The 27,318-nt window shown below is 48.8% G+C and overlaps 1 protein-coding gene across 5 annotated transcripts; it reads left to right on the forward strand.

The window, feature by feature from the left end:
- Positions 1-27,024, forward strand: Mau2 (MAU2 sister chromatid cohesion factor). 5 transcript variants are annotated; one of them, XM_055618689.1, is made up of 19 exons: positions 3-318; positions 10,836-10,853; positions 11,217-11,282; positions 12,347-12,442; positions 13,211-13,305; positions 14,869-14,896; positions 15,327-15,482; positions 16,344-16,490; positions 16,558-16,648; positions 17,354-17,457; positions 17,889-17,966; positions 18,282-18,347; positions 20,336-20,422; positions 21,431-21,480; positions 21,667-21,744; positions 21,856-21,967; positions 24,085-24,175; positions 24,551-24,678; positions 24,767-27,024. In XM_055618689.1, exons 1-19 carry the CDS (start codon positions 25-27, stop codon positions 24,839-24,841), a joined length of 1,860 nt encoding a protein of 619 aa, XP_055474664.1. In that variant the 5' UTR covers positions 3-24; the 3' UTR covers positions 24,842-27,024. The 5 variants fall into 5 exon arrangements, with proteins under 5 accessions (XP_055474666.1, XP_055474667.1, XP_055474664.1 ...); XM_055618690.1 differs by having other exon boundaries at positions 20,336-20,419; XM_055618694.1 differs by lacking the exon at positions 3-318 and adding an exon at positions 1,693-1,712.
- The last annotated feature ends 294 nt before the right edge of the window (positions 27,025-27,318 follow it).

Consider the following 27,318-nt stretch of genomic DNA (forward strand, 5'->3'; position numbering starts at 1 on the left):
CGGCTTGTTGTTGTGCAGGCCAAGATGGCGGCACAGGCGGCGGCGGCGGCGCAGGCGGCGGCGGCGGCGCAGGCGGCCGCGGCTCAGGCGGCGCAGGCCGAGGCAGCGGAGTCTTGGTATCTGGCTCTCCTGGGTTTCGCCGAGCACTTCCGAACATCTAGTCCGCCCAAGATCCGCTTGTGCGTCCATTGCCTGCAGGCCGTGTTCCCCTTCAAGCCGCCTCAGCGGATCGAGGCCCGTACGCACCTGCAGCTCGGCTCCGTGCTTTACCACCACACGAAGAACAGCGAGCAGGCGCGCAGCCACTTGGAGAAGGCGGTGAGCGGGCGAGCCAGCCTGGTGGGCCGCGGGGTACTGGGGACGCGACCCTCTTTGCCTCCTTCGGGGTTAGAGCTTCCGAAGGCCTTGCCCTCACCTGTGGTGACAGACAGGTCTCCGCCACGCCCTCTTACCTCGGAACTGATGAAGTTTTTGTCCCTTAGCAACAACAGGGTTCCCGCATCGGGGATCCCCATGTCGGGTGGCCGTGGTACCATTATCCAGAGCGTCAGCCTGGAAGCTCCTACAGTGACTGGAGATAAATAGAAAGAGATCCAGGCTCCCCCTGAGATGTAAAACTGAGGTCTCAGGAAATCTAGGAAATGCCATTCCCGATCCCTAGACCTGTAAGTTCTAGGTGTCTAGGTCTTGAGTCCCTGTCCGTTGTGACAAAGATACTGGGGAAGGTGAGATTGGGAGCCTGTGGTTGACGTTGAATATCTGTGAGGACGTGAAGTGAGGAATGTAGGTCCTAGAGTCAGCTGCTCCCAGGGCGGCTTCTTCTCCTGCCATGTACTAGTCCATCTTTGAAGGCGTCCTCACTACACCTCCAACTTGATTTGCAACATCTTAGTGGTTTCATTCCGCCCCTCAGTAACCTCTGTGGCTCTAGGCTGTTTCTTCTACAGCGACCCTTTCATACCCTGCCTCCTTTTTTGCCATTTGCCTATCTCTGTTCTGATTGAAGGAGCTCCTTGAGTCAACTCACATGTTTACTGTACTGACCGTCAGTTTAAGCAAATTGCCTTTCAGGAAGGAATGAAAATCCAGACTCTGCAGAGTTAGAACTTCAGTCCTCACAGAGCCAAATAACATCCTTATTCAAGAATGAGACCATACAGGCTTAGCGAGGTGCTCTTTCTTTTTTTTTTTTTTTTTTGTTTTACAATTTATTCTTATATGTGCATTGGTGTTCTGCCTATGTGTATGTCTGTGAGGGTGTCAGCCCTGGAACTGGAATTACATGGAATTACAGACAGTTATGTGCTGCCATGGGGTGCTGGGAATTGAACAGCCAATGCTCTTAACCTCTGAGCCATCTCTCCAGCCCTGTGAGGTGTTATTTCAAGAGTGAGACCACACAGGCTTAGTGAGGTGAAGTTAGGAAAGACCACACTGTGAGGTTTTGTGTTTGTTTTCTTTTATTTATTATTTGTGCAGTATTCTTGCTTGCATGTGTGCCTGCATGCCAAGAGGGCACCAGATCTCATTATACATGATTGGGAGCCACCATGTGTTTGCTGGGAATTGAACTCAGGACCTTTGGAAGTACAGCCAGTGCTCTTAACCTCTGAGCCATCTCTCCAGCTCCTGTTTTTGTTTTCTTATAGCATAGAATTGGCCTCAGTTCCCAGTGGTCATCCTTCCTAGCCTCCCAAGTTCTGGTATTACAGGTATGGTATTACAGTGATGTGAGCACTCAAGGTAGAGACAAGAGGATCATAAAAATAAGGCTAGGCTGGGCTACATAGTAAGAATGTCTCAAAGAAGGAAAGTAGGTCTGGCTGTATGACTGTGGGTAAAGGCTTTTGCAGCACAAGTTTGATAACCTGAGTTTAATCCACAGTGGAAGGTGAGAACTGACTCCCAAAAGTTAACTTCTGATTTTCACGTGTGCCTGTACTCATACACATCACACACACACAAATACTAAAGTTAGTTTTGAAAATAAAAAAAAAATTTTTTAATTAAAAAAAGAAAGAGCTGGTTATAGTGGTGGATGTCTTTAATCCTGGCACTCAGGAGACAGGAGGTGGATCTCTTTGAGTGTTGCCAAACGGCCAGGGCTATGTAGAAGATCCTGTCTCAAAAAGAACCAATAATAATAGTACTAATGAAAACAAATCAAGCTTAATCCCAGTACTCTGGAGGCAAAGGCAGGCAGATCTCTGAGTTCAAGGCCAGCCTGCTCCCCAGAGTGAGTTCCAGGACAGCCAGACTACCTAGAGAAACCATGTCTCAGAACAACAGAAACAAACAGTGAAACCTGGGCTCATCAAATTTGTGGGGGTTTTGTTTGTTTTTTTAAGATTAATTATTGCGGGGTGTGGTGGCTTATGCCTGTAATCCCAGCATTTAGAGAAGCAGAGGCAGGTGGATCAATGTGAGTTTGAGGCCAGCCTGGTCTACAAAGCCTGTCCAGGACAGGCAAGGCTACACAGAGAACAAACAAACCAAAACCAAAAAAATTAAATTATGTGTGTGGATATTTGCACATAAAATGTGCCCACTGAGGTCAGAGGTCTTGAGTCCCTGGAACTGGAGTTAGAGTTGTTTGTGAGCTGTCTAATGAAAGTGCTGGGAACAGAACTTGAGTCCTGTGTAGTCATATGTGCTCTGTCTGCTAAGCCATCTTCTAGCCCTCTCAGTTTAATGATCCAACAGTTTCTGTACTAGAACAAGATGTCATTGTGTTAGTGAAAGTTTTGTTTGTTTTGTTTTCTTTCATTCATCAAGGAGATATTTGTTCCCCTCCCACTGAGTGTCAAGCCTGTTTTGAATTGTCTGGTTATTAGCTGACTGGAACAGTTCTGCCCATAGTAGCTTTTTCCTTGAGTGAGACTAGCAATCAATGCTGTTAACATAAGAGTTGTGGACCCTGGACCAGGGGGAAGTTATAGAGCTGATATAGGGCTATTTGGGGCAGCCCGGATAAGGGAGTCTCTTATTTGTGTGAGTGACCTTTGTATGGTTTGATCTAGTGAGTCTGCTCAAGGCTTAAGGTCAATAACAAGGAGTGCCTGAGACCAGCAGTGGATTGAAGAGTCCAGGGCAGTGGTGAGTGAAGTTGACTCTGCCAAGTGCCAGGCTTCAGTGTAGGTGCAGGCTGTAGTCTGCCAGGGCCCGGCTGGTTCTGAAACTCTTTTCTTGTTCACGGCAGCTAATCCCACCTCCTCTCTCTCTCCCTGGGTTCCCTGGGTGTCAGTGTGTCCTCATATTTCATTCACTCAGCCCTGTGCAATCATGCCTGCAAGTTGCTGTCTTTCGGCCCATGGTTTTGAGACCAGCAACTGAAACCCTTACCCTTGTGAAAGTTTTTTTCGTTACTGTAACAGAAACCTGACTCCTGAGAGGTCTCCCACAGAATCACATTGTGCCCTCCATAAGTAACCCCAGCTCAACACCTGGAAAACCCTCTTAATCACAGCTGCTCCTCCATTCAAAATCCACCTAAGTTTCATTTAAAGTGACATATATGGCCACCTTTTTTTGTCCTGAGAGTGACCTTAGGACCCTGAAAGTAAGCCACTGTCTGCCTCCAAGCTGTATCACAGCCCCTTCACTTGTTCCTAATTGCACTTTCCCCAAAACATAGCTATGGGCTTTATGTTTCCTCTCTTGGAATCACTCAGTGAGGAATCATAGCATGAGTCAGCACACAAACCTGTAGTCCCTGCTACTTAGAGCCTGGGAAGAGGGCTTAGGGGACCAGGAACTCCAGGCTAGCTTGAGCCACACAACAAGATGCGCTTCTCTTTAAAAACTAAAAGCATAATTGAGTTCTTTTAGAAAGTGCTGGGGGTGAGAGGTGTGCACCACCATACCTGGTTGGTTCTTGGTTTTGAAATTACGCATTTTGTTTCCTCCTTTCCTTGCTAGCCTGTAGAAGCTGTAGATGCCGCCACCTGTTAGCCCTCTCCTGTAAGTCCCCGGTAGCAGGTGTCTCAGGTCTCAAGTGTAATACTACAGTGCTGCATTCAGCAGCTTTAAAATAGGTGCTTAAGGGCTGGAGAGATGGCTCAGAGGTTAAGAGCACATACTGCTCCTCCAGAGGTCATGTAGTTCAATTCCCAGCTCACAACCATCAATAATGAGACCTGGTGCCCTCTTCTGGCATGCAGGTGTACATGCAGGCACAACTTGTATACATAATAAATTAATTTTAAAAAAGAAATAGGTGCTTAATGTGTGTCACTCTCATCACCTTAGAAACAGCATATAGTATAGCACCTCTTACCGCAAGATAGGCTAAGGTAGGGTAAGCGTATTTTGAGATAGAGACCGTGTTCTCATGTTTTGTCATGATTTGATCAGATATCTGGTAAAGCAGGGGAGAGGGGCTGTTGGTCTTGTCCTGGCTTCCCAGCAGCATTGTGGGGAGGGGTCTCAGGAAATCCTGCACATAAGAGAAGACCAGAAGTTTCATCTCCCTTTTTCTCTGCCTTCCCTTCATTCCTGCCCTGAGTGTGTGTGTTCTTGTGTGTGTGTGCACATGTGTGTGCCATGAAATGCTTGTAAGGGTCAGAAGATAATCTTAGGTGTCAATTGTGTCCTTCCAACTTGTTTGAGACAGCCAGCCACAGAATATGCTAGACAGCTGGTCCTTGGGTTTTCAAGACTATCCTGTTGCTACCTGCCATCTCCCTTTAGGACTGGTAGAATTACAAATGTATGTTCTACTGTGCCCTGCTTACTGTAGATTCAAACTCAGGTCCCCATGCTTGTACAGGTGCCGTACCCTCTTAGCCATCTACTTAGCCTTTGATTGCTTTCTATCTGAACATGTCAGTTTCTGTCTCCTCAACTATGGTTAGACGCTATTTAGAAAGAATATTCCCTTTGCTTCATGAAGTCTCCCAGTGTTGTAAGTCTCCTCTGTAACGTGTCATTAGTAAACATCTATCAGTCACGTGAGGTGTGTATCTTTCCCAGGGGTGGGGGAGGGGAATGAGAGCTCAGCCATTGGTCTGGAGTGAGTCCTGTGGGCTCTGCCCTGCTCAGCATGCTTTGTGATCCTGCAGCTGCAGCTGGGGTGGGACACTACTAGAAGCTTTGCTCTTTATTTTATCTTATTGTTGGTGTTTGGTTATTTGGTTTTCTGTTTATTGGTGTGTGTGTGTATGTGTGTTTGTGTTTGTGCTCGTGTCTATGTCTGAATAGAGATGTAAAACCTTCCTGTTTAGAATCTTGGCAGGATATGGGATGTAGACATGTCAGAATTTTCACTGCTCTGAAATGTTCCAGCAAGTAACGATGGTCTGAGCTCTCATCTTCACAGAAATCTCTCCTGGCTGGAAAGCCTGAAAGTTGCTGCTGCAGACAGTGGTGAGGCCACATTTTGTCACACAGATCCACTATTTCTGTGTGAATTTAGTCTTGTCTTCCGAGCTTCTGCCTCATTTTCACACCCATCCTTCAAGCAAACAGGCCCATTTCAGTGGTGTGCCCTTCTGCTGTGGGACTGAAAGACTGTGGGTGGTGTCAGTAGTTTTCTCCTTAGTTTTTGGGACAGGAATGGAAACTTGACCTGGATCTCACCTACTAGGTAGGCTGGCTGACCAACAGGCCCAGATATCCTCCTGTCTCTGCCTCCCAGAGCTGGAATTACAGCTATAACATAGTACCCTGCTTGTGTTGGTGCTGGGTGTCAGAGCACAGGGAGTGTGTTGCTGACTGAGCACCTCCAAGCTTCCCTTTGTTTAACTTGTGCTGGGGATTGAACCTAGGCTCTTGCCATATGCTTGAGCATGCACTCTACCACATGCATCCTACTCTTGGCTCTGCCAGCCCCAAACCGTGTTTTTTGGATCCCATAATCCCTTTTGTCTCTGGACCTACAATTGTACACTACCATTCTTAGATGCTCACAATTTGAAAGCCATAGAGAAAAAATGAATTGTTACTGTCTGCATCTACAGTCATTCTTTGGCCTGGCTGAGGACACCATGCTGGTGGAATGCTTTCTCTGTGTCAAAAGTTTGCTCTGAAGGTGTGGTTGGCCAGGTTGGTTTCAAGCTCCTTGGTTTGAATGACCTTCCTATAATGGGCTGCAGGTGTGAGCTATACCCCCCCCCCCCTTAGCTGCCCTGTGATGATGGCTTTGCTCACCTGGCCTAGAAAGTAGCTTCTGCTTCACTGGTGAAGCATTGTTCATCCTCTGGTTTACTTGCTTCCCTCTAAGCCTTATGCCTGAGGCTTAGGTGCAGCAGCTCTTCTCTTTTGATTTCAACCATGTCCTATTAGATTCCTGCTGAATAGGCCTGTAGAAACCCATGCCTAAGCTGTGGCTGCCATGCAGACCAGCTCCATGAGCTATAGCCTGTTTTCCCTTCTGTTTTCTCTCACACTGTCTCCATCCTCACCTCTGACTTCAGGAACTCAAGTTAGCATGGCTTTTCATTCTGACTCACTCTTGCTTGTCTCCTCCACTTCATCCTGCCTTCAAAACACTGCGCTGTTCTTGGTGCTTTGGATTCTCAGCAAACTCCTCAGAAGTCCTGACTACCTTTTTTTACATTTGTTTACTCATGTGCATGTGTTTGCACAGAGCATATGTGCTGGTCCAAGGACAACTTGAGGGAGTCTGTTCTCTCAGGTGCTCAGGCTTGGTGGCAATAACCTTTACCCAGTAAGCCACTTTGCCCACCCCTCTTCTGACTTCCTGATGCCCACATTCAGGTGTTGGCTGGAAGCTGTTCTAGAGCCTTGGCTGCCCACAGCAGGAAGTTTTAGGGAGGCTCCCTCTATTTCGATTCAAGATTGTTGCAGTCTGTAGCTATCTCTACTCCTGTTGGCAGATTAGAAGATCTGTGGGTTGGTTTTTTTTTTTTTTCCTAATTTGTTTTCCATGAATAAGAAGCCTATAAAGCTGGTCTGCTGACTATCTTATAATCCCTACACTTTGGAGGCTGAAGCAGAAAAAAAAATGCTGTTAGTTCAAGGCCAGCGTGGCCTTGCCTTAAAAATCAAAATAGCATGAGGACCCAAGTGAAGCCCCCAGTCAACATGGGAAAGAGCAGACATGCTATGTGCCTGCACGTAACTCCACTGGGAACCCCAGTGCTGTGGCTTCTGAGGAGCAGGGACAAGAGAAGCACTAAGGCTTCCTGGCTGCTAGCCTCCCTCCCGTCTCAAGGGAATAAGGGAGAGAGTGACAGAGCAGGACACTTGACATTCTCTCTGACCTCCACATTGCTCTGCATGAGTACACACTCCAGCTCACACAAAACAAAGGTTGTCCATTTGGGTAAGATAACACATATAATTGTTTAAAAAGCCAATGCTAGATACAGTGACATAGTGACACAGCATTAATATCCTAGAGACAGAGGCAGCTGGATCTGTGAGTTGGAGGCTGCCTGGTTCTGAAATCAGTTCTAGGCTAGCCATTGCTTTATAGAAAGTCCTTATCTCAAAAAAAAAAAAAAAAAAAAAAAAAAAAAAAATGGTGACAACAAAAACCCAAGCAAACATAAACGACAGAAAAAGCACCTGGAATGTTCTCTGCCTGACCAAGATCAGACACCCAGCTCTGGAAGTTTCCAGACATTAGCCCTTCTGTCTCTAATTGTACCTATTCACACACCAAAAACAAAAAACGGCCAAAAAAAAAAAAAAAAAAGCTCAAGGTAACCCCAGGGGCTTCTGGAGAGAGCTAACATTCCCCACCATGTTCCCTGTGGGCCTCTTCATACCTAGAGAGCTTTTGTTTTGACTGTTTCTTTTTACGTCATGAGGAAGAGTTACAGTTCTTGAGCCTTGTAAAGTAAAACAGCTCACAGCTGGATTAGGAACCCAAGGGATTTTAGGATACATTGTGTATTTTCTACTTTTGTTTGTTTCTTTGAGTCAGGGTCTCATTCACTTTAGGCTGTTGTTGAGGGTGGTCTAGAAATTCTGATCTTCCAATCTCCCCCTCTTTAGTGCTAGGGCTACAGGTATTTGCTTGGGGTCTAAGTGAGTGCCAAGGATGCAACACAGAGCCATGTTAGGCAAGAACTCTACCATCTGAGCTATATCCCCAGCCCAGAAAATTTTTATTTTGGAAGGTGGTAGAGTGAAACACAGCTTGTGTGTGGAGGGCTAGAGAACAACATTTTGGCAATGGCAAACTTCCTGGGAGGTTATGTCACCTAGTAATGTGGCTGACTTACTTTGTGAAAGTATACTCTGGTGTTTCCATTACTATGAAATCACCTAGCAACACATTGTCATTCAGCAATGCCTGAGGGTGACTGCATGTAGAAGGTGATGGAAGGAAGTATAAAAGGAAGATGGAGTTTCAGGAGTGTGGTGAGAGATTCTGGGAAGGCAGTGAATATACAGAGAGGAGGGCACAAGAGAGAATGTCTGCCTATCAGCAGAAACCTTTGGCTCAAAAAGAAAGGTATAACTAAATAGATGGCAGCTACAAAGAAACCCAAGTGGAAGGGACAAAGAGGCCTGTCTGTAAGGAGGTGGCCCATAATGGTATAAATTGGAGCAGTGGGACCCCATTCCCTGGCAGCTGGCTGTGACTTCTGGATTTATCCCTCAGCTGCCTGTTTGAAAGAACACGGCTAGTCTGTGGACCTGTGAAGTTACTGATGCTGTGAAAAAGCTTCCATAGCTGACCAGAGGAGGCTGCTGCTCCTCCCTTTCTGACTCTCACTGTCCACAGTGCTTCCTCCTGGCCAACAGCTCCCTGCTTCTCTTTGTGACTCCCTTTATCTTTCACAACGGTCCAAGAAGCAACTTAGGTGTTCTAGATCTTCTCATCTCCCTCTGTGCTGGTCTGTGCTCTGTCTACAACAGCTCTCTGTTGTTTTGTAGGTGTTTCTTTTCCCACAGGATCTTGTCTAATCTAGTCATCTCCTTAAACTCTCTCTATAGCTGAGGATGTCCCTGAACTTTGGATCCTGGGGTTTGCAGCACGGGGGTTTCAGGCATACAGTACCATGCCCAGTTAGTGAGGGTCTAAGGATGAGGCCCAGGGCCTCATACATGCTAAGCAGACATGCTACCAACTGAGTCATATCCCCAGTATGAGATTAGCCTTGAACTTCTGATTTTCTGCCTCCATTCCTCAAGTGCTGGTTAACAGGTAGATATTCCCACACTTGATCTAAGCCAATCCTAAAACCATGCTGTAGGGCCATGTTTTTAGGCAAGATGGCTAAGTGAGTAAAGGTGCTTGTTGCCAACATGACAACGTGAGTTCAGTCCCCAGGACCAATGTGGTAGAAGGAAAGAACTGACTTCCAAAAGCTGCCCTTTGATTTCACCTTCACACCATGGCCTGTTGAATGCACGAGCACATGCAAAAACCACATAAATAAGTTAGCTGTTTTTAAAAAAATAATCTGGGCAGAAGCTTTGATTCTTACCCACTGGGTCAGGCTCCATGCCCAGGGTGGACTCCCAGACACCACTGCCAAATGAGCTGCACTAAGCCACCAGCCTTGCAGCCCCAGATAGTCCCCAGGTCTTAGTTCCTTTCTTACTAGCGCTTCTGTGTCTGGAGCTTTGCCTTTCCTGCCTTTACATCCTACTCTAGTACTCTAGCCTTCAGAGCCCAGCACCAAGCACCCCCATCCTGTGTGTCCCTTGTCAGGACTCCTCAGAGGTAGGTTCTTTGGTACCTGTTGTTGGACCCTAGGTTGTCAAGACAGTATTAGGTGTGTACTTAGGAAGTCCCTGAAGACCCAAGTAACTGAAACAATGCATAACGCAATAGCTAGGAGCCTCTTGCAACATGTGGCTTGAGACCCAGTGGTTCCCCCTAGTCAGAGCCTGGCCCTCTGAATCTTGGTTGGTTGGTTGGTTGGTTGGTTGGTTGGTTGGTTGGTTGGTAGGTAGGTTGGTAGACAGGGTTTTACTTTTTAGCCTAAGCCAGCTATGTAGACCAGGCTTCTTTCAAACTCATAAAGATTCACCTGCCTCTGCCTGGCATTAAAGGTGTTCACCACCATGCCCAGCTAGTTATTTTTAATTAGGTGTGTGCTTATGTTTGTGCACACACCTGGATGCAGGTGCCTGTGGAGGCTAAAGGTGTTGAAAAACTGGAATTATGAATGGTTGGGAGCTGAAACAAACATGGATCCTCTGCAAGAACAGTAAACACTCATAACTAGTGAACCATCTCTCCATGTTTTTGTTCTTGTTTTGTTTCAAAACAGCATCTCATGAATTTCTTGGTGCTCATCCTCAGGTTGGCCGGCTGCTCTCTACACTAGAGCTCCTCTTTTGAGGCCCACTCTATCCACTTCAAGCCTCTTTGACATGCTACTTTCTCAGGAGGGCCTTGTCCCCATACACCAACCCCCACCCAATTTTAACCCACTTCTCAGGCAAAGCTTTGCTTAATGTCCAAGCTTTCTGCCAGACCATCATTAATTAGCCTTGCTGAAGTGTAGAGTATGGCCAAGATCACCATGAGGTTCCCTCCCTGGAGTTAGGTAGGTGTGCTAGCTCCTTGTCTGGTGTTAGGAGAGGTCTCTTTCTTAGGCATCCACCCAGTGCCCTGCAGCTTCCATTCCTACAACCAGATTGCAAGGAAAGCAAGTGCTGTCTGTCTCTATCACCGTCCCTCACCCCACTTCTGCACACTGCCCTTGATGGGCATGCTGTGCCAGCCTCAGCATGAGCCTCAAAATTAATCCTAGCTGGGTTTGGTGATGTATGCCTTTAACCTCAGCACTCAGAAGGCAGAAGCAGGCAGTCTCTGTGAGTTTAAGGCCATCCTTGTCTACAAAGTGCATTCTGTCTCAACATCCCTGCAAATAAAAATTAATTAATCCTTTTTCTTTCTCTTTCAGTGGTTGATATCACAGCAAGTATCCTTTTCTTGTGCCCATGCTGGGGGTGGAACCCAGCACCTGGGGCATGCTAAACAAATGTTCTGCCACTGAGCCATACCCTCAGGCCCTATACTGTGCTCTTGAGGGAATATTCTGCTTAAATGAAAAGCCCATGGTAAAAGCTGGAAACACCCCCTTTCCCTGCCGTACCATGTGTCCTAGCTGCCTTGGAAGCCAGCCACCACTCTCTTGGCAGTAAGGTCCTCATCCTGCCCCTCACTGCCCCAAGTTGGCCTTCTGCGTACCCTGCAGCATGAGGAGGGGGAGAACTGACTGGGAGCCAGAACTCTTTTTAAAGAAATGATTTTGCATTGTACTTCCTTAACCGGACGTCTCCAGATCCCACAGTTTGAAGATGTTAAATTTGAGGCAGCAAGCCTGTTGTCAGAACTGTATTGTCAAGAGGTGAGGACATGCTGCTGGTTCTGAAAGTGGGGGTCTTTCTGTTTCCTGGGCCTATTGGGAGATTGTGGTTTCCAGCTAGGTAGAAGTTCAGAAGAGGGCATGAGATCCCATGGAATTGGAGTACTGATGTTTGTGAGCTACCATGTGGGTGCTGGAACTGAACCCAGGTCCTCTGTGAGAGCAGCAAGTGCTGTAACCAAAGAACCATCTTCAGCCTCCCCCCAATGTGTGTGTGTATTGTTTTGTTTTGGGGTTTGGGGTTTCTATTGCTGGTTTTGTGGGGGAAGGGGTAGTTCGGGAATGTTGTTTTGAGATAGGGTCCCATTATGTACCCTTAGCTGGCCTAGATCTGGCTATGTAGACCAGGATGGCCTTAAAACAGAGATCCACCTGCCTCTGCCTCCCGAGTGCTGAGCTTAAAGGCATACACCACCAAGCCCAACACCATATATAATTTTTAAGTGGTTTTATAAACTAATCTCACTATGTATCTCCCGTTAGCTGCCCTAGAATTTGCTGTGTAACCTGGTCTGACTTCAAATTCATAGTTCCTATCTCAGCTCCTTCAGTGCTGAGATCCCAGGTGATGTTGCCTACCATAGCTTCTGAAGAAGCTATTCTATGTATAATCTAAATTTTTTGTTTTGGTTTGTTTGTTTGTTTTGTGACAGGTTCTCTCTATATAGACCATGCTGGCCTCAAACTCATAGAGATCTGCCTGCCTCTGCCTCAGAGCTAGGATTAAAAGTGTGCATCACTACACTTGTCTTTTATATTCTAAAAGACTGAAAAACAAAACCAAAAAAATTTTGGAGTAGTGTCACCCTATAGCTCAGGCTACCCTAAACTCATAGGCAACCCTTCCTTGACTCCCAAACATTGACAAGACAGATGTGTGCCACCATGGCTATCAAGCAGTGAGCCATGCACATTCTTCCCAAGCAGGAAGTGTACTGTATAGCCTCCCGCATCTCACCCCAGAAAATGGCTCGGCCTTCTAGCACTGTGGCTGCTGCACCAGGGACCCAGTTTGACTTCTTGAACTTTAAATAATTTCCTTTCAGAACTCTGTGGATGCAGCAAAGCCGCTGCTGCGGAAAGCCATCCAGATCTCACAGCAGACTCCATACTGGCACTGTCGCCTGCTCTTCCAGCTCGCTGTGAGTACAGGAGCAAGCAAGACCTTGGGGCATGAACTCAAGTACCAGTCACACAGGCTCCTGGCTGCCTCCTTTGGGGGCTTCCTGGCTGCCATGGAGGAACTAGTCATTCCACTCTTCTTTCCTACATCCTGTCTGGACCTTTTCTTGAGGGTACCTGGATGAGCCTTGGTTGACATTGCCTGTTCTTGACCTGGCCATCTGTCATGACCCCTCTCTCCTATGATATGGCCCTATCACCCACATAACCATAGATACTGGACTTTAGGGCCTTTTCCTTTGAGGTCCCTCCCTTAGGCTCCCATGCTTATACTGTCTCCTTGCAGCCTCCCATGTGCAGCTGGCAGCTGAGGAAGTAAACTGGGCAGCTACATGAACTGCCTAGCTTTCAGAGCTGATGACATTCTGCAAGGGAGCTGAGCTCTATACCAACAGACTACATGTACCCCTCCAGAGACCAAAATCAGAAGTGTTCTCTCTTTTCAGTTTTCCAAGTTTCTAGTTTTGACGCTTTTTCAGGCCCCTCTGCTCCTAGGGGAACTTTTCTACTAACCCACCTAGTATGCACTGGGTCTGCCCAAGAGCGCAGACTGCTAGTTCTGTACCAGTAAGCTGAAGTGACAGAACAAGAGGCATGATTTGCTCTATACCCTCAACATTCCACACTTATGGCTGCCTTGGTGCTTGAGGTCCAAGCCAGTACTGCGGTGATTGTGCTGATGTAAAAGATGCAGCCACACTTAGGCAATTGCTTTTTCTCCTCTTCAGCAACTGCACACACTGGAGAAGGACCTGGTATCAGCCTGTGACCTCCTGGGCGTGGGAGCTGAGTATGCCCGAGTGGTGGGATCTGAATATACACGGTAGGCTCCGCCAACCCCTTTCCTCCTGCTCTCTAACTTGGAAGGAGCTTGGCTGTCCTATTACTGACCCTAAACATGGCACCTTAGTGTGTGATGATGGCCTCTGGTGTAATGAGCCATGCAGAGTCAATCTCAGCAAATGACCCTTCATGACATGTGAATGGCTGGCTGGGAAAGCAGGGCCCATTTCTCATTGGCACAGCTAGTACTAGCAGTTTCTCTGATATTTTGAGACGGGTTGTCAGTACTGTAGCAAGGATGGCCCCAGCTTTAATCCTGCATCAGCCTCCCAGGTGCTGGGATGACAGGTTCTACTTCCTGTCACTTGCACACACAAATATCTTGAAATAGAAAGCACTGGTAGGATTTGTCCAGCCATAGGCTTTATTGCACTTGTGCCTTCTTGACAACTAAGTGTGATTCAGTGTCCACTCCCCTGGGTGCTGCGCTTGTAGAAAAATAAAGTAAAGTAGGATAGCATTGGTATGAGAGGCCACCCTGATCTGCTGTGGGAGTTTTGTCCTCGGTTTCACCAAGTACATAGACCTCCTTATGAAAGTTGAAGGAATGCGGCCTAAGAGAGGCCAAAGAAACCCTGGTGAAGGAGGAGAGGGGAGGGCATTGACTTGCCTTTATGTCCTTAATCCTGAGAGGGACCTGAGGTGATTCACAGCCAGCTCACAGGTGAGGTAGTGACAGGCCAAGCCAGTCCCTGCTTCATGCGTCCTCTGTGCCAAGTCCACATCTGCTGTGTTGGAGCATTAAGGTGGCTTGAGCGTGCCGTCTTCTACCCTGCCTTGTATGATGCTCACAAGCATGTCTGCATCGTGTAAAACCATCGCTACTGAAGCTAGAGTGTGGTGGCCACACCTGGTAGATGACGGAGGAGCCCAGGTTCAAGGCTGAGAGGGTTGGGGGCGGGTCAGTGGTTAAGAGCACTTCTTTCTCTCCCAGACCTCTGAGCTCAGAATCTCTTTTCAGTACCTCATGAGGAGGTTACAGCCCCTGTAACTCCAGTTCCTCCATGTCTGATACTCTCCTGTGGCCTCCTTGGGCAGCATCTAGGTGCCTGTTGTACACTTGTGCATGTAGGCACTCACATGTAGACATAAAAGTTATTTAGTTATTGAGATAAAGTCTCCCTATTATGTAGGCTGTCCTAGAATTCCATATATAGACCAAAGCTGGCCTTGAACACGGAACCTGTCTCTACCTCTCCAAGTTCTGGGATCAAAGGTGTGTCACTATGCCTGGCACATATATATGCTTTTTTTTTTTTTTTAAGTTCAAAGTTCAGTTGGAAGTATAGTGCAGTGGCCGAGTGCTGTGTGAGACCCTAAATTCAATTCCAGCATGACCACTCTTCTGAAAAAAAATGTTTATGGTCATCCTCAACTGCATAGGAAGTTTGAAGCCAGCCTAGGTTATATGAGAACCAGCCTTATGTGCCTCTCCATGTAAATTTAAATCAGAACAAAATGCAGCACTCTAAAATGTCCTATAAATAAAGCACATCTCCCTGAGGGGCATCCCTATAAACCTGATGTCTTGTCTCTTTTCCAGGGCACTATTCCTGCTCAGCAAGGGGATGGTAAGTCAAGACTGGGTGTGTGTAGCCATGTTGCAGGCACGAGGTCACCTGCAGTGGCTTCTCTTCATAGTGTAGTCTCAAAAGAAAGGGTTCTACCCTGGCAGTTTCCATTTGGGGCTCTGAGGTTTCAGGTGGTATTGTACTATTGAATCCTGCTGTGGAACTACCTGTACCCCAGTTTCTTTGTTGTATTCAGCTTTGTTTGATTTTTTTTTTTTTTTTTTTGAGGTAAGACCTCTCGATGTAACCCTGGCTGTCCTGGAACTCTATGTAGACCAGGCTGACCTCAAACTCACAATGATCTGCCTGCCTTTTCCTCCCAAATTCTGGGGTTAAAGGCAAGCACTGCCACACCTGACCTCATTTCACCCAGCTTTGCCTTCTGTCCTCAGCTATTGGACTGTTGACAGTGATACCCCATCCCTTCCAGCTGCTGTTGATGGAGCGCAAACTGCAAGAAGTGCACCCACTGCTCACACTGTGCGGGCAGATTGTGGAGAACTGGCAGGGCAACCCCATCCAGAAGGAGTCACTACGTGTCTTTTTTCTGGTGCTGCAGGTGACTCACTACCTGGATGCAGGACAGGTATGTGGTCTCTCAGGCCAGAGAAAGGGGTTGCTCATGATATGTTGTTGTGTGTTTGTAAGTGCACAAACATATATACAGGTGTCCTGCTCTAGCACAGTTGTGGCTCCATCACACTGTATGGCATAGCCCCAAGGGAAGAGGATGCTCCAAGCACAGGTTTTGTTCTAATGGCCCTGTCCTCATTTTTGTAAGAATGTGTGGCCTGGCATCCATCGAGTGCACATACGGTTGGAGGCCTCGGAAGGGAAGCTCATGGAAGCCATGCAAACAAAACAGGGAGATATTCAGCAGATTCCCCTTCCCCAGCTCACAGCAGCTTTATGAGGGTCAGTAAGGACCCTGGTGAGGCTGCATGGCTGTGTTGGAGACCTGACACCTGTGTTTATGTGATGGCCTCAGACTAGGATGAATGGGAGCTACCTTGCCTGCCTCGGCCCTTTCCTAGTCTTATAGGCCCACCGGGCACATGCCTTTGTGAGGTACTAGGCCAGTGTTGTGGGAATCCAGGAAATGCTTAGTGAACCTGCTGTTTTTAAGGGCCTTCCTTTTGTTCCCATTGGGCCTCGGTCCTCATACAGCGTGTAAGAACATGGCAGCTGTCAGTTGTCCCTGACTGCAGAACCACAGCTCCCCTGAGTGACTCGGGGTAGAAAACAGGAGGGTTGGCAGAATCCACAGTGCCAAAAGACTGTTTGTTGGGGGGTTAACTACTGGGCCTCTGCCTGCCTCCTTGAAGTCTGGCTTCTGGGAGACCAAGACCTGGGGAGGTGGGTTCCTGTGGAGGAGTGGGAGGCCCTATGTAGGAGCAAGAAGTTGCCAGGCCTCCTGGGGGTGCGGTGCTAAGCATGCATGCCACAGGTAAAGAGCGTCAAGCCATGCCTGAAGCAGCTGCAGCAGTGTATCCAGACCATCTCTACGCTACACGATGATGAGATCCTGCCCAGCAACCCTGCTGACCTCTTCCACTGGCTGCCCAAGGAGCACATGTGCGTGCTCGTCTACCTGGTGAGTCCCACTACCCTGGGCCTGGGCTGGGAGAGGCCACCATGATCACCACCCCTTCTCCTTGCAGGTCACAGTGATGCATTCGATGCAGGCTGGCTACCTGGAAAAGGCACAGAAGTACACAGACAAGGCACTCATGCAGTTAGAGAAGCTTAAGAGTGAGTGCCACCTGAGTGGGGACCCCAGCAGCCCCAAGTTGTCCTTGACTTTCAGACATGGCTATGTTTAGGGAAGCCAAGATCAGAACCTAGCTCTTACCTACCTGTTGTGAATCCTCCAGAGTCTGGGTTCTAGGCACACCCGCTTGACTATTTTATGTGTCCTAAAGTGACCTCTTCAGCTACTTCTGAAGGGAGAAATATGCTGGGGACACCAGAGCCTGTGGAACTGTGCTTCTCTTTTCCTCAAGCTGGTTTGGACAAGAACTTTTTCCCCCATCCAAGGAGATCTGTGCTTGGCCAGGAACTGACTGAGGGTCCCCATGGCTTGGGTCCTGTCCCACTCAGGCATGCACAGTTGAAGACATCTTGGAAGCCCAGCGGGCAGGTTCCTGAGCTCTTAGCAGGGGTGGCAGGAGTCTGCACCAGCTCTGTAGAGATGACCTGTGTGAGGCACGCTGCTCAGCCCAGAGTTTCTTGTGGCTTTTATTGCTTGGAATTCAAACTAAGGCCTAAGCTGCTTGCTGAGCCCTTGCTGTACCTGAGCTCCACCTAGTAGGGACTTCTTAGCCTTGGATCACTTCACAGTGGCCTTGGCTTGAGCTTCTGTACTTATCCAGATGGAGAGAGGTTGCAGCAAGAATGGCGTTAGGCAGGGCCCTGTGGGACCATGCCTGCATACTCACCCCTGCCTTTTGTCCCCAGTGCTGGACTGCAGCCCCATCCTGTCATCCTTCCAAGTGATCCTGCTGGAGCATATCATCATGTGCCGGCTCGTCACAGGACACAAGGCCACTGCACTACAAGAGGTAGCAAGCACAGAGTGCTATGGTGGGCCTGGTCTAGGCAGATATCAAGAGGGAGGGTACAGTGACCTCACTATCACTGCTCTAGCATGGGCTGTTGAATTTACTGTAAAGCCAGTAGTCTGGGTCCCTAAAAGTTGCTTCTCAGGGAACATTGGCAGGTGTTGGGATCCATATCACCAGAGTGCCCACCTTCCTGAGAACATTGGAGAGGCATTTTATAGCCTGTAGCCAAAGTACTCGGTTGAAGCTGAGACTAAGGTCAGCGTGGATAGAGAGAAAGGAGATCAGGGTCACCCTCCTCCCTATGGCAGCTCCTCCTACCAGGACTTTGACCCCAGTTTGGCAAGTGGATTGGAGAATATGTTCCAGCTTTGGGGCTGCACTCCAGTGCCAGGTCCCAGGACAGGCAGTTACCTCAGTTCTCCCCTCAGATCTCCCAGGTTTGCCAGCTGTGCCAGCAATCCCCCCGGCTTTTCTCCAACCATGCTGCCCAGTTGCACACGCTGCTGGTGAGTATGCCCCAGGTGCTGAGCCCTACCCTTGCCAGAATCCAGAAAATACCTAGCAAAGAACATGATGCACCCTGAAAGAATCTGCATGTCCCAGTAAATAGCCCTGTGACACTGCTTAGACATCTCAATGTGACCTCTTATTCTATTGGGGTTGGGAGTGGGGGAATGGAGTCCTTTACAGTGGCTTGAAGCACATCCCAGCAGCTCAGGTACACATTGTGCTTGTCTAGCGCTGCTCTGTCAGCTGCCCTGCTTCTGACCTGAGCCCCAGCACCCTTGGGAGCTACCCCACATGTATCCTTGTCTTTGCAGGGCCTGTACTGTGTCTCCGTGAACTGCATGGACAATGCTGAAGCTCAGTTCACTACAGCCCTGCGGGTAAGGCTGGCTCCGTGAGCAGCAGTTTGGTGTCGGTTGGCTGCCTCACAGAAAGGGTGGAAACCAGCACAGCTTTGCTGCTAGGGCTCCGACTTTGAGCCCACATCCACCACAGTCACACTGACAGTGGCCGTGATAGCGACATATTTGCTGTTAAGGTGGCAGGTGGCTAGGGTGAAGGGTGCCTGGCTACCCCAGGTGGATATGAGGGGAACACAGGTGTATCAGGGTACAGGGACACTGGGTGGCCACTGCTAAATCCCAGGACAGTCTCAGGCTGAGTCAGTGTGTGGAATCATGATGGGTTCTGCAGTTTGTTAGAGTCACGGTGTGTGGATGCACAGTGACTAAGACAGGTCCTTATCCTAAGTCCTGTGATAGGTGCTCAGAACAGAGGACAGGTTTTACTTCAGGGAGGGGCCTCCCCAAAAGGAACCCACATTTGTAGGCTGCTGACCTCCTACAGGCTCCTGCTGGTCCTGAGAGTCTGGTCCATTTCTCCCAGAGTGGCGGAGATGCCTCTATGGACAGCTTACCTTCCGCCCTGCCCACCTGGACCAGGACCAGGGAAGGATGTCTGTACCTTAGCCTCAGTGTCCTTGCAGGAAATGGAGGCTGCTGACCAATTTCTCAGGGAACCCCCAGTAGAGATTTTGTAGAGAAGCATTCTCTTCTGTGAGCAAGGGGTCTGGCACGTCCCTCTGACTATGGGAGGGGCTCCCGTCCCTGGTGGTACATGTCTGTGGGTGCTTTGAGAGGAACCCACTCCTCTGGCTCCACGCCTGTCTCCCTGGACCCCAGGCACCCCTGCTGCTGTGCCAAGAACCCACATTCTTATTGTTATCTTACTTTCTACGTGTGGCTTTGGCTCAGCAGTACAATGCTAAAGTCACGTGCTGAGGAAAGTCCTACTAGAGAATACCTTGGAGGGGAGGAGCTGGGACAGATAGGAACCTTGGCCTCGAGCTCAGACTCTTCCTCCTGTTGCCTATAGCCAACAGCCTAGTGCTGCTGCAGCTCAAGTCATGTCAGGGAAGGGAACTCTGGGCTTTTGTGTGCCAAGCCCAACAGCAGGCCCTGTGTTTCCACTGTACATGCCCAATGCAGCGAATTGGACTCAGAGGGCCCAGGCTACTTAGAATGTTATATCCTTTCTTCCTTCTTCTCCCTATCCCATACTGGAGATTGAACCTAGAATTTGACAAAACATGCCAGGCAAGTACTGTATTGCTGAGCTGTAACCTCCTGTTCATGGTTTTTTGTTTTTTTTTTTTTTTAAGATGGGATATCTCAGTTGCACAGGCAGGCCTTAAATTCTGATCTGGCCCTACCAAACATGGTAGACACACCTTTAATTCCAGCACTCTGGCAGGCAGAGGCATATAGATCTCTGTAAGTTTGAGACTTACTTTATATATGGAGTTCAGAGACAAAGCCTGTCTCGAAAGAAAAAAAAAATTATTATTATTTTCTTTTTTTTTTTCTGATCTTGCCTCAGCTTCCTTCCCAAGTACTGGGATGACCAGTGTCTACCACCATGACTGACAGTTTTCACTCCTTCTCTTGACCATCCAACTTGCCATAATTATTGATTGGTTCAGTGGCAGAGAGCATTCCCAACATACTTCAGGACATGAGTGTACATCTGTTGGACTATAAAGCAGAAACAAACCAGGGTGATGGCAGGCTTGTCAGCCCAGCCATTAGGACTCTGGGGCAGGATAGAGAATTACAAGCCGGTCTGGACTATGGAGAGACTATGTCTTGCCATTATCCACTGTTGGTCATTGGCAGAATCAGGATAGCTAGCTCTCCTGTTCATTTTCTAAGTGTCCCCTGACACTGCGGGTGGAAGAGGATCTAACTCTACTTTGGAGTGAGCTGGTTGAGTCTGAAAGGAGCTGTTGAGCAGCTCTAGTGCAGTCAAGCCCCAGCAGGGTGTGGTAATGGCCTCGCTAACCTCCTAAGTGCCCTGTCTTGCATTCCAGCTTACCAACCACCAGGAGCTGTGGGCCTTCATCGTGACCAACCTTGCAAGTGTGTATATACGGGAAGGAAATAGGCACCAAGAGGTAGTAGGTGACATGCTTCATGTTCGGTATCCTTTCTCCATCTCTTCCATAGGGCTTTGGGTGTCCTAGGCACCCACAGACCTCAGAAAAGTCCAGATGTTTAGCTCTCTATGAGAGTGCAACATTCGATGGCTCAGGACTGGGGCTGGGATAGCACTTGTGCAGCCAGGTGGCCTCTGTCCCATCCTAAGCCACTCAAGCTTTATTGAACCCTGTGGGTTTTTTGTTTGTTTGTTTGTTTGTTTGTTTGTTTATGTCATTGGGTGGTGGTGGTACATGTCTTTAATTTCAGCACTCAGGAGACAGAGGCAGGTGGATCTCTGGGTTCAAGGTCAGCCTGATTCACAGAATAAGTTTCAGGATGGTGAAGGCTACACAGAGAAATCCTGTCTCAAAAAAACAAAATTAGTGGTGCTGTCATCTAACCCCAGGGCCTCTTGCATGCCTTCAAGCATTCTACCACAGAGCCACACCCCAGCCCTAATCAAGGGGAAGAAAGTCTTACATGGGTGGGCGAGTGGGCCATCCTCACAGGGCTGTCCTCACAAGCCAGGTGCCCTTATGTGGGTTTGCCAGAGCCACAAAAGTTAGGTTCTTCTCCAACTCTAGGATGCCCTACCCTGGAGTCCCTCCAGAGTAGCCCAGATTCTCTGCATGTCTACAGCCTTCATTCTAGCCCTGGCCACTATCATCTCTTATCTACAAAAGCCATAGCCAACCTTCCAGATCTGTGCTCGAAGAAACAGAGAGCCCACCCTGGCTATCAGGAAGCTAATGCTGGTCTCTTGGGTCACAAGAATGCTGTTTGTTCCATTGTCACCACTCTGCCCTGTCTCCTACATGGTTCCCTCAGATGGACACCCCCCCATCTTAAGGCTGTTAAGGGCAGGCATGCTGCATGTTGTGATATTCTTCCCATGGAGTGGAGGAAGCCTCATCCCCTATAGCATGTTCAGGGCCTAGCCTCCTCCAGGTGGCTAGGTTGGGTCCTAACTGATGTTTCTTCACCAGCTGTACAGTTTACTTGAGAGGATAAACCCAGACCACAGCTTCCCGGTGAGGTGAGTTGCCTGTGCCTATCAAGACATCCCACACTCCCATTGCTCTTGGGGTGGCGTATGTTCCTGCGGGCCCCAGACTTCACATGTACTCAGCACTGCTTGTACCCCACCGGTCAGACAGTCTGTAGGGGCTCCCTTTGGGAAACTTTTTCTCCCATAGCCAACTGTGACTCTGCTTTTCTGCAGCTCACACTGCCTCCGAGCAGCAGCCTTCTATGTGAGAGGCCTCTTCTCCTTCTTCCAGGGCCGCTACAACGAAGCCAAGTAAGTTTGGGTCAGGGCACCATGTATGATTGGCCTCTTCTCCCTCAGGCCACCTCTGCTTCTCTGTGACTGATATACCTGCAGGGTGCCAGCATCTGTCCCCTTGTGCAGGCGATTTCTTCGAGAAACTCTAAAGATGTCGAATGCAGAGGACCTGAACCGCCTCACAGCCTGCTCTCTTGTGCTGCTGGGCCACATCTTCTATGTGCTGGGAAATCATAGGGTGAGTCCCTGCCTGGCTATAGTGCACAGGGTAGAGACGTGAGGAGCATCACTAAGGAACATGGCACTTCCTGATCTGGAGTCCAGGGTGTGGAAGGCGTGGGGCCTGGGATCAGGGCAGCCCAGACAACAGGTTCCCTTCCAGGGTCTATATGTCATGCTCACAGTCCTCAGACCTGAAAGACAGCTGCTTTCTGCCATGCTCCTGTAGGCTTCTCAACACACCATCCCTCTAGAATCTGTGGGCCCCTGGGACTGCCTCAGCACCTAGGTGGGACCAACAAAGTCAAAGCCTGCCTGTGTCTGTGGCACCATCAACCACATGACTTCGTAAGACTTGACTTTTTTACTTCAAGTTATTGTAAAATGTAGTGGGTAGCCAGCGAGGGTCGCTTCGCTGTGGAGAGCGTAGAGTGGCCTTCATGTTCCCAGTGCTTTGGCAGCTGCCTAGGCATTGGGCAGGACTGTGGTACCCTGTGGGATTCCAGTGTGGTGTGGAGCACTTGGAATAGGGAAGGTGAGCCAGAAATCTACTTGTCTGGCAGGGTTTCCTACTTCATGAGTTGCTATAAAACACCCCTTCTGCCTGTGTGAGCCCGACTCTGCCTGACTCGGGGAGACAGCTGGGCTGGTGACGACAGGGCAAAGTGAGCCAGAGCCACATGGTCAGCAGAGGGCTGCCTCAGGTGAGGGTCAGAACTGTCCTAGGCATCTGTAAAGCCAGCCCATATTTCAGCCCCTCCTCAGGTCTGGAGGAGGGGAGCAGCTCTTCCTGCCCTATGAGGTCTGAGAGGGACTCTACTCAGTTTGGTTGCGGCAGTTAGAGGTGGACGTCTGACTGTAACCCAGCCGAGCTGGGTTTGGTTAGGTTGTCTTCCCCCTAAGCTGTGCCTAGGACTGGAACCTGGTTTGAGGCTTTTAAATTTTTTGTTTTGTTTTGTTTTGTTTTTTGAGACAGGGTTTCTCTATGTAGTCCCGGCTAGAACTCACTCTGTAGACCAGGCTGGCTTCCAACTCAAGAGATCCACCTGCCTCTGCCTCCCAAGTGCTGGGATCAGAGGTGTACACCACCATCACACAGCTGTCTTAATTCATTTTTCAGTTTAGTTATTTCATGTGTATGCATGTGTACTGTGTGTGTGCCTGGTGTCCACAGGGCTCAAAAGAACCCCTGGTATTAGAATTAGGCAGCTATGAGCTGCCATGTCGGTAATAAAGACTGAACTTGAGCACTTGCCAAGAGCAGCCAGTGCTCTCAACCTCTGAGCCATCTCTCTCTGGTCCTAGATGGAGATTTTGGTGTCCCACTCCTGGGAGCTGCCCCCAAACTGAGGCCTACAATCTGGGGAGGTAGAACAGTGCACCAGGGCATGGTTTGGACTTCAGAGCTACCTCCTGTACCTCACTGTGGGATCAGGAACAGGAAACTGCTCCCCAAGACTTCCTAGCCTCATCATGAGAACACTTTGCTTCTAAGTCAGCCGCCTGGCACATACAGAATCTGACTAGAGGGAGTTACAGGTCCAGAGACGCCACATCCCTGCAGTAGCCTACAAAAGCAAACTCAAAGGAGCAAATCATCCCCCAGTCCATCGGCTTCTCCTCCCTTGGCACAGGAGCCTGTGGACACCCGCATGAATGTACAGTTGTAATGATTTCTCACTGTCTTGTGCAGGGGGGCCAAGAATGCTCAGTTGTTTGTTTGTTTGTTTGTTTGTTTTCCCAAAGTGGACAAAAGTACTTCGGAGGACCATTTTAGTTAAGCTCTGATGTTGGAATAGGAATTGTTGTGTGTTTTTTTTTTTTTTTAATAAATATTTATTATTTATACAGTATTCTGCCTGCATGCGTGCCTGCAAGCCAGAAGAAGGCACCGGATCTCATTATAGATGCTCATGAGCTACCATGTGGTTGCTGGGAATAGGACATTTAAAAGTATGGCTAGTACTCCTCACCTCTGAGCCATCTTTCCAGCCCCTGGAATAGAAGTTTGTCCAGCAGCAACAGAATATAAAATGGCCAGTTTTCAGTTCATAAATTAAAGTTAAAAAAAAAAAAAAATGAAGTCAAAGACACTCTTCCACAGCCACCTGTTCATTCTTAGCTTTTGATTGGCAGGAGAGTAACAACATGGTGGTACCTGCCATGCAACTGGCCAGCAAGATCCCAGACATGTCTGTGCAGCTGTGGTCATCTGCCCTCCTGAGAGGTGAGAATAAACAAGGCTGCAGTGCATCCTCGTTGGGTCCTGACATTGTATGAACAGCAGTGCATCTCCAGGGGATTTTTTTGTTTGTTTAACAGGGTCTTGATATGTAACCCTGGCTGGCCTAGAATTCTAGGTAGACAAGGCTGGCCTTGAAGTCGCAGAGATTTACATTTCTTGATCTGCCAAGCCACCATGCCTAGCTTTAAAGAATTATGGCTGGCGGGGCTCAGGTTCCTACTCACAGAGTCTTGTGGATGATCTTCCTGGGCCTCAGGATGGGTTTGGATCCCTTATGGCAACTCCTGTCTCCCCTGGGTGGCCAAACCCATACCACCTAGGGGATGAGCTAGACGGTGACATCTGCCCCATTCTCAGACCTAAACAAGGCATGCGGGAACGCCATGGATGCCCACGAAGCTGCACAAATGCATCAGAACTTCTCACAGCAGCTGCTGCAGGACCACATTGAGGCTTGCAGCCTCCCAGAGCACAACCTCATTACGGTATACAGGGTGGGGAAGCAGACATGGGGATGAGGGGCTTCAGCTCCTCAGGTGTGGAGGGGCTCATCCATGTGTGTTTCCCTCGCAGTGGACAGATGGCCCACCCCCTGTGCAGTTCCAAGCTCAAAATGGACCCAACACCAGCTTGGCCAGCCTTCTGTGAGGACCCTATGGCCTGTATCCCCACCTTGGACCCAACACTGGAGCTCTCTGGGAACAAAACAACCAGGGTGCCCACCAGCCCCTCACCATTGTACAGAGCTGAGTTCCAGGAGTACTGGTGCCATCATATGCCTCTGAGGGTGACAGCCACCCCGCCCGTGCCATCTCCTGGAGGGAACTGTTGGCCTAATCTGTGTCTGGGTGTCACCTGTGAAGAACAGGGTGACAGTGTGTGCGGGGGCATCATCTTACTGCTCAACCAAACCCAAGTGCAACTGCACAAAGTAGCCTCCAACCCAGGGCAAGCCGAGGGGAGAACGATGCCCCTCACTTTCCTCAGCTGCTGTTCTTCCAGTGTCCCTGCGCTCAGGGACTTCTGAGGACCTGGAAGTCAGCCTCTCAGCCTGAGTGTGCCTGGAAGGTGACCCTGGTGCAAGGGAGGAGGTTGGAAGGAGGTATGCATGTGCAGTTGATGAGGCTGAGATGTGTCTCTCCACCTCAAGAAGCTCCTTGCTCATATTCAGCATTGCCTCTTGGCCCTGCCTAGGCAGTAGGCAGAAGTCCCATTGGACCTGAATGAAGGGGCTTCCTTCCTGGCAGCTATGTGGCCTTCCCATAGAGGACAGTTATGGGACCAGCTCAGCTCCTGTTCTTGGCTTGAGGGCTCCCCTGAGGGTGACAGTTGATGGCAGGAGACTGTGATTCCTGCCAGCTTGTGGTATCTAGGCAGGTGCTCCCTTTGGTGATGAAAAGTGGCACCGTGAAGTCTACTTCTCAGCTTCAGAATCCATGACTGAAGGGACAAGGCTCCAAGGCTTTCATGGACATTCTCACTGAGCCATGTGGCAGCTACTGCCCACGGCCAGGTGCTCCCAGCCCTCTGTCTTCCTCCAGCCCTTTGGGTCCCAGGGACCTACCCTCAATATCTGCCGATCTCACAGCCCTGCCTATTTATTTAAGCTTTTTTTTTTTTTTTTTTTTTTTTTGGCTTCTAGGGCATTTTGTACATAGAGCAGTTCAAACAAGAACCTCTCGACTTGACATCTCTCCTGATGTTAGAGTGCTTTTACTGTCCACATCTCAGGCATGTGAAAGCTAAGGGTGGGGTCATGTCGAACTCCATGATCAGTGTTGAGGGTTCCACTCAAGTGAAATGACAATGATCCCAGAGCAGTCACAACAATGTCTAATAGCTAAAGATTGAGAGAAAAGCCTCAAGGGGGCCAGCACAAGAGGGTGTTATAGCCCAGGAGTACCAAAAGCCAGCCACAAGGCAGGCTAGGATGTAGCCCTGTATGTAGCTGTGAACTCCTGAGCCACACCTGGCACTTTTGAGTGAAGGAAGGCATGTTGTGAGTGTGTTGAAAAGGATTTTAAAAACGTAGTATGATTGTATGGTTTTAGGAGCCTGTACTTTTAATCAGGAACTTAACTGTAAGCTGAGAGCTTCATTAAGACTGTTTGCTCGTCTCTTCCTGTAGGGCCAGTACTTCCCAAGTGCTGGGATCACAGGCAAATCCTACCATGCCTGGCTCTTGGAGTTTGGCTTTGGAGTTTTGATTGGAAGGGAGCAGTGTTTCGATCTTCTTTTTTTTTTTTTTTTTTTTTTGAGACAGTATCTCTTGTTCATGGATGACTTTGAATTCTAATTCTGTGCCCACCAGCCTAGTACTGGGATAAAAGGCATGTGCCACTGCACAGGTTTTACCTGGTGCTACTAGGCTGACATTTGGTCAGCTGAGCCATAGTTTTGTCCTGTGATCCCCTGTCTTAATACAACATTTGGTTTGAACCCTCTGTGAATGGCATACTGCCCTTCAGTTCCAGCACACAGCCCCTAGACAGTCTTGCTCCTGTGCCCAGGTAACCCTCTAGTCTCCAAGTTCCTGCTGGGTGTGGTGGTGCACACCTCTACTCCCAGCACTTTTTAGGCAAAGGCAGGTAGATGTCTTGAGTTTGAGACCAGCCTGGTCTACAGAGTGAGTCCAGAACAGCCAGGGCTCTGTTACACAGAGAAACCGTATCAAAAAACAACAAAAAGGCAGAGAGCAGCTGGATATGGTGACTCACACCTGTCAGCCCAGCTTTTGGGAGGCTGAAGTGGGAGAAACACTCCAAGTTCCATGCCAGCCAAGGGCTATTTGCTGAAATATTAATAAGCCAATAAAAGAATGCCTGCACCAACCCCTGTGTCCCAGAGTGTAAAAAAGCTTTTTGCTTTTCCATGGGATTGGTTGGTTTTGTTTGTTTGTTGAATCTTGACTGTGAGTTGAAATCCATATAAATTTAGATAGGTTTTACTGATAGGTTGTTTTTGTTTATTTGTTTTCTTTTTGGTTTGGTTTGGTTGACAATTTAACTGTGTAGCCAGGGCTAGCCTTGAATTTGTAGCTGTTGTTCCCCCAAATCATCCAAGATTAAGGTGTGAGCCACCACTTTATGTTTAGACTGTTTTGTTTTTTGTGGCTTGGTTTCAGG

Source organism: Psammomys obesus, unplaced genomic scaffold (genome assembly GCF_907164565.1).
Source record: "Psammomys obesus unplaced genomic scaffold, mPsaObe1.curated_primary_1811, whole genome shotgun sequence".
Lineage (NCBI taxonomy): Eukaryota > Metazoa > Chordata > Mammalia > Rodentia > Muridae > Psammomys > Psammomys obesus.